Genomic DNA, 7,500 nt, shown 5'->3' with positions numbered 1-7,500 from the left:
CCATGATGAAAATAACGATGTTTTTGTGCGATACCTAAGCAGAACAGTAGATCTCGTGGTGTTTGTTTACGCTTGGTGGATAGCAAGCTCCGCTCCAACATGGCGGATAGCAACGGTTGTCATGCGAAATAGTCACGTGGGTGAAAACCGAGAATACTGGTAGTGTATCACATAATAGGGATATTGCCAGTTTTTGGAAGTTTATTATTATCATAATAATTTGACCCAGACCATTTTTGAAATGACCCAATTTAAAATGTCACATGGGACATTTGACCCGCTTTCCATAACTTCTAGATTGAAGACTGTCTTATTCCTATCCTACCTTATTCATCCCCACCCTACCCTATCCTTTAATATCTTGTCTACTGTAAATTAAATCCTGACAAGAATATTATCATGACAGTGAATATATATTTTTCTTTCAGATTGGACAAGCCAAGGCAATGGCCAAAATAAAAGCTTGGTCAGATCATATAATCCACCACTTCTGGTATTGTAGCAATGTATGCAAGGAAATTGAGAACACTTCACATGAGGAAGCCTTGCAAATTATGAAAGTAGGAGAAAACTTAAATGATATAATTTATTTTGTGTAGAATATTTTCCTATAGCACATTGTGCAGATTGTTTACTGAAAACATCTATCTTTTTTTTAATGGGTCAAGAACACCAGACAGCGAGATGTCACACTTATGTGTGGCCTTGTGGGACATATAATGTTACCTTTTTTTCTTTTTGTTTTCTATAATTCTCTTAGAGCAAGTGGATTGGCCTACTTCATCATGTCTGTGACTTCCATGAGTTGTTGGATGGCAGGTGTAACCATGATGATCAAATCCATGATTCAAACTTAACCTGCAATCTTGTGCAATCTTGGCCAAATTGGTGAGAAAACTCTGCTTTTGGACTAAACTCCGATCACAAGTATGAAAAAGAAGCTCTCTTTTTGCCACCCCCCCCCCCCCCCAATCAATGTTGCTAGACAAAACAAAGCATGTCAAACCTGGGCTTATCAACATTGGTTGTAGGGGGGAGGGGGGTAGCTAATAATGTGCGATATTGAGGACGTAGTGTGCAAAATAACCCCTGCTTTTAATATTCTCAACTCCTTTTCTCCAAGATTGTCTGGGGATCATTTTGCCCAAGAACACAAAACGCGTGTATGTATGAGTTCTGTAAGTAAAAAAAGGAAAATATATCAGTCGTAGGCATGTCGTCATGGTACTCAATTGACAATTAGAGTTAATTAACCCTAATAAAGAAAAAACAAGGTGACATCATCATTGAGGTTCATTATCAAAACACCTGGAAATGGTACATAAAAGGCATGTTGACGATCCTTTAGGAGCGTATATTTTATTACAGGCGCAAGATCATAACGACAAAGCTAAAGATGTTCCTGAGGAAGAAGGAGTTTCATTAGCAACAATCTTTCGGATCAAGAAAGAAGGTGTCCAAGGCCTTAAAAGGGAAGTTGTCACGCTGTTTGTTAGAAAAAGCCACCACAAAGGTGTGATCAGAAGTGACCCATACGATAAACTAGATGGACCCTTCTTCGAAAAATATGTCAGAGAACAGTTCCCTAAACTTTTTGTGAAACCAAACAAGAATGTGGTATAACAGGAGCAAAATAGTAATAGAGCAAATTACTTCCGATTGCAAGAAACGTCACTTCCTGTTTGTAAACCGTGCGTCTTCGAATACGAATTGTCATGAATTTTAAGTATAACTACAAGGCATTATATATGTTTCCCCTAACGTTTTCTCAAGGCGTTGCTAATGAGTATAAACTATGAAGAAAATCGATGAGATTTCTACATTTCTTACAAAAAGTGACGCATTTCAACGGTTAACACAGCGGCTGGCTAAAAACAGACTGGTCATGAAAAATATTTCAAATCTGTTAATATCATGTTAACCAACCAACATTTCTCTATGTCAGTTAAAGAACACACAAAATTAACCGATGTTAACCATGCAATTTCCTTATTGTGTGTAATCTTACATAAATATATCAACATTGGTTATAGGGGGGAGGGGGATGGCTAATAATGTGCGATATTGAGGACATGCGCAAAATAGCCCCTGTTTTTAATAATCTCAACCCTTTTTGTCCAATATTGTGGTTTGACCAGCGCGACAAGGACTTTGCTGAATTGTAGAAAGTCATCTTAAACCCAGAGCTGCTGGACAGTTTCCGATTCTAAGTTAGATTCAGGTAACCAAGTTGTATGAATCTGAAAGTTGTCGTTCTGTCTTAGTACAGAATAATACATGAACTTTGTGCACTGCTCAAATATAAAATATACATATTCATAAACAGTGTGTACATATACATATGTTAAATCTTGTAACATCTACAGGTCAACATCCTAATATACAGATTATAATTTGCACTTTGCCTGGTACTATTGTCACAGCATTGAGATATAATTTCAGGCACACTGGCAGAATAGAGTGTGCAAACAGCCTGACCCTTGCATACACTCCAAAGAGAACACCGCTAAGGTACTTTTACACACTGATAATATTCGAGATTTACTAGAAATACTTTGCGGTACATTAATGCATGGGATTACATGATAAAACTCTTTAGTTTTGAGTACCCAACAATTACTCCCAACATTCTTGTTGTGTGCTCAGCCATATTACACATCACAGAAGGGATATAGCTTATCTGCATGCATCCCAGGATTATATCATTGAACTACAAGTAATAACAGAACAGTGACAGAACAAAGTGAACTATAATAAAAATAAAAAAATTATTTTCATTGCAGCTATAAAGCTTACAAGGCAAGGAAGTACATTGCTACATTTGACTGGAATTTCCATTTGGATCTCCCATCTGCCTCAAGCAAGTCTGGGAATGAAATCACCTCCAGGAGATATGATCAGAGAACTACGCAGTGAGATGTAAGAACAGTAAAACAAAACAAAACCTTTGACTACATTCCATTGCTCATAGCAAGAATGTTACGTGCTAGAGTGGATGACAATGATTTTGTGGCACACAAGGTGTCAACGAATGAAAGTGATCCACGTCTTTTGGCACCCACAATTGCTGCAAAACCTCCCCCTTCCTCGAAGGAACTGTTGGATAAAAAAAGCAGGTTTATTGTGCCCTCCAAGCATGTAAAATCAACATCTGGTCAGGATTTGGGGGAAATTTCGTCAAATGAATAATTTTCCACAGTATTATTTAGTATTTATTTCATACAATATGTGGACATACCATGCACAGCATCCACTTAGAAACTCAGCATCCCATTATGTTATCAAACAAAAATTAATGGATACAACATGTATAAGAGAAGTTCAGAGTACATCAGCTAAGCAATAAAATGGTCCATTTTATCAAGTGTGAGTTACTGAAGTTTGTAAGACGTACATGTGGAAGCGTTTTACCTTGGACACTCTAAAGACTTTCACACTTCGCTTTTCCTGTTAAATCAACATTTCTAACTTCTTGAAACAACTGGTAGAAAACACTCAGAAATTTGGTATGAATAATACAATACCACAATTCATGGTCACCATAACATTTCACTTTCATAAGTGATAAGCAGTTATCTAAAATGACATGTAGCCAGAATGTGTAATTCCAGAAAATATCCATACCTCCCCCATGGAAGGGATTTTTTCTAAGACCCCTCCACCCCTTTGGAAATTCCAATTAGCTTCATAATTTGTTTAAATTTTTTTTACCTTACAGAACCCCCACCCCCCAGGTAATTCCAATCTCTTCTGTGGGGGCAGTATGGATATTTTCTGGAACTGCACAATGAAGTCTCGTACATAATTTCAGAACTCCCGATATCCCATGTAAACCCCTGTGACTGATGGGTATCGCTTGTGAATTTTCAAAACTACACAAGAAGGACAAACACGTCTCTTTCCTTTACCAAGACGGCCATACTTTGCTAGGATAAATTGTTTGTATGCAGCTTTCCTAAAAGCACGTGTACTTGCATCTTCTTTATCATTTCTGATATCACTGGTGTTCCTGATACACATTTCCAAGACATCAGGATCCAGACATATCTTTGCAAAGTGGGAAGTTGTTATGATGCACTTTGGCTGTTTGTAACACTTATTTTCGACAGCCTGTGGCATTGGCCTGCACAGACCACAGGTACACCAATCAACCAAAGGACTGCCTGGCGAAGGAATGGGCTCAGTGGAAGAAACAGTTACTGCCATGGTTGAACCTGTAGACCCAGCTGTCTCAATCCCGGCAATCATGTCTCCTGTTTTATCTGTGTCATCAAGGTGATCCTCCATAATAAGGAGAGTATGGATGTAGATACTCCCCACACCCCTCCGCACACCCCTCACAGCCAAATTTTGCACGGTTGGTTCATCCAGTGTAGCAATGAACTCCTACAGTGTTTACCATTCAAAATAAAAATAATGATTATACAATCATAACAAAAATATAACCTGGAAGCAACAGAATAATATTACCTACTAGTAAACAAAGGGAAAATGCATGGCTAAATCTAATTCAATCTTACGTTCTGGTATCAGAAAATTAGTCAGTTAAAAAAATGGTAAAATTATTGACATGATCATGGTCTATAATATTACTTCTCACTCATTTTAGTCTCAGTACTGATAGGGGGAATAAAATAATGCCAGATATCACAAGACATTTGTAGCATTTGCAAGGCAGATATTTATTCTACTGCACATTATAATTGGAATACAGGTAAGGAAAAGAACACACAACAACGGACAATGGAATAGCAAAGTACCTTCACATCGTTGTTCTCTTTAACTCATTGTTGTTCCTCAGTTGGAACGTCGGTAGCGTCTGAAGAGAGACTAAATCCTCGGACGAACTCTACGACTTTCATAGGCAGATGACGAATGCTTGTTCAAATCCTGAAGAAAGGGAATGCACGAATTATTTCGTACGCTTTTTGGAAATTCAAATAACAAAAGAAGTGAATGTTCAACTTTATGTGCATGCATACCCTGTTTCTGCAAGGTTTATTGCTTGTTCCACATTTAAATTCATCTGTACACAGCACGTTTCTCCCTTTGCACAGGCACCCAGGAGAACTATTTTCTTTGCGCTTTGTCATACAAGCACTTTTAGATTTACAAAAGATCGCTGCAGGTTCCTGAGTAAAAGAAATTCACTTCATGAGCATTTGCTTTAGATAAACTTTATTTAATGCAAAATATATGCAGAATTGTTCAACTTACCGATATTTCCATAATGGCAGTCGAGCGTGACAAGTCTCGGAAAGAGTGAATGCTACTGTGCATGTAAGCCCGTGACAGTGTCCCTTTAAACCCATAAGTTACTAGAGAATTTTCCACTTGATTTCAGTGTTGTACAAAACAACACACTTGTACAATGTTAGAACTACAGCTCACTTTGATTACAGCTCAGTGATTGTTGTCGAAATTCACTACTCGTCGCTTTCAAGATTCCAGATATATTTTTTTCACCACCTGTCTTGATTATCCAATTTACGTTCCATTCTTTAGCTCCATAAGGGAAAATTTTGTTTAAAAATCCTCCAAAACGCCATTTGCGTTTGTTTTAATCTTCAACGCCATTGTAGGTTAATGAAATATTCTACTGTGTCAAACCAGAGAAATCTATGCCTTTCTCCTACCCCCTGAAATCCTACAAAAATATGCGAGGAAGACTTTACGCATAAAAACACCACTTAGCAAGGGAGTGATAGGTGAGACTTTTCCCGACACGGAAAAAAAAGAAAAAAGGAAACGAACAAATCCCACCCATTTTCCGACTGGGATTGCCATACTGGCAACCCAGTAATGATCTCTCACCTAATAACTTTATGGAACTAGTAGAAGCTTTTGGCGAATGTTCAGGTCTCAGAAATACTCTTGAAAAATCCGAGATAATGTTGCTAGGTAACAGAGGACGTTTTTCTTGGCAAAACTGTACTGAAATAGGAAACTTAAAAATTAAACACTCAGTTAAAATATTGGGAGCTCATTTTACTTATGATCCACGTGCTAAACGACGGTTGAATTTTGACGAAATTACTACCTCTATTAACCAAAAATTACACATTTGGAGATGGTGAGACTTGCGATTTTTCTGTATAGGGTTAGCATTATTTGCTTGAATCAAGAAACTGTAAAAGAGCTAAATAAAATTATTTTCAATTTCTTCTTGAAAGGAAAAGATAAAGTTCAGTGCGCTGTACTTTGGAGATATGGAGGACTAAAGGCATCACATTAGAATTCTGTGGTTGACTCACAAAAGATTATTTGTTGTAACAAACAACAACAACGGTGATGAACAAAGTAGCTGGAAGACTTTTACACTGGGTTATTCCAGAAAAAAATCCACACCCCCCCGACGGATGGGGTCGTTTTTTAACCCCCCCTCTCACCTGGATTTCCTGAAGCCCAAGACCCCCCCTCCTGTCTGGATTTCCAAGAAAAAAGACCCCCCCCTCCTGGCCTGGATTTCCAGGGAAAAAGTATTAGGCTTAAATTTCATTTATTTTTAATAGAAAATACGCACAATCACGTATAGAAGATGTTCTTTTTTAATTTCAAGAGCTTTGGCTAAATTATATAAAACTTCTGTTGTGTGGAACTAAGAAAAGAATGGAGCAAAAATGCTAAAACGCGAACGAGTGTTTATACAGTCTTAGCTCATAAAAATCAATTGCCTTTGTTCTTTCTTTGTATCATTACACGAAACAACGGTGGCGCACTGGGTCTGGGTACGAGTAAAAATGTGTCTGGCGTTTCAAACCCTTTGTTGCAATATTGTTGCGACGGCTCTTTCTTTAGTATCTTGTTCGCGTTTTCTGCTATAAAACAACCTGCGAAGGAACTTAGATTATCATTTATGTCAGGTGAGAAATATGTGAACAAAATATTTCTACTATTTTCAGGGTCTGAGAGCGCCAAACTGTCACCGAACTAAACGTTCGAATCGCGTGAACTATCGGTTCAGATGACCCCTGCAGAAGACTTTTTCTAGTTCAACCCCCCCTCCTGCCTGGATTTCCAGGGTCCTTGACCCCCCCCCCCCTCCCACGAGAACTTCCAGAATCCCATCTGTCGGGGGGGGGGGGGGTGGATTTTTTCTGGAACAACCCATTATTCAGAACCGGTTAGAAGCAACTGATCTTATGTTGCACTTTCGATGTTAAAAAGTTGCCAATAAAACTCCTACATTTTTATGAAGATTGCCTAAAGACTATTGCAAAATGCTCTGCAGCAAATAATCAGTCTGAAGAAATCATCAATGATACAAATATAACTCTCCAAACCATTCTCTGGAATAAAAAATTCATTTGTATCGTCAGGAAACCTGTATTTTTTAAAACATTGGCAGAGAAGGGGATTTTCAAAATAGGAGATGTGATCTCTAAAAATAATGATTTAATAATTAAATGTAATGTGAGAGAGTTGAACTTTGGAATTCTTCAGACTTCTCTTTCAGTGATAAATGCTCTGCCTTATCAATGGCGAAAATTGCTTAAAAAT

The 7,500-nt window shown here is 37.9% G+C and overlaps 1 protein-coding gene, 1 long non-coding RNA gene and 1 pseudogene across 2 annotated transcripts in view; all 3 read right to left on the bottom strand.

Annotated features, from left to right (window-relative positions):
* Positions 1-4, bottom strand: part of LOC138053624 (uncharacterized) — a 765-nt gene extending 761 nt beyond the window's left edge. Inside the window, exon 1 of the mRNA XM_068900225.1 lies at positions 1-4. This exon is cut by the window's left edge and continues 761 nt beyond it. Within this exon, the coding sequence (XP_068756326.1) occupies positions 1-4 (4 nt within the window).
* A 2,947-nt stretch (positions 5-2,951) lies between these two features.
* Positions 2,952-5,229, bottom strand: LOC138053623 (uncharacterized; annotated as a pseudogene).
* Positions 5,230-6,553: 1,324 nt separating this feature from the next.
* The window catches only part of LOC138051957 (uncharacterized), a 76,504-nt gene continuing 75,557 nt past the window's right edge, over positions 6,554-7,500 (bottom strand). Inside the window, exon 4 of the long non-coding RNA XR_011132964.1 lies at positions 6,554-7,500. This exon is cut by the window's right edge and continues 475 nt beyond it. This is a non-coding gene — a long non-coding RNA (uncharacterized lncRNA).

Source organism: Montipora capricornis, chromosome 6 (genome assembly GCF_036669925.1).
Source record: "Montipora capricornis isolate CH-2021 chromosome 6, ASM3666992v2, whole genome shotgun sequence".
In the NCBI taxonomy this organism is placed as follows: domain Eukaryota; kingdom Metazoa; phylum Cnidaria; class Anthozoa; order Scleractinia; family Acroporidae; genus Montipora; species Montipora capricornis.
The sequence above is the reverse complement of the archived record's forward strand: the minus strand, read 5'-3'. Positions and strand labels throughout refer to the sequence as shown.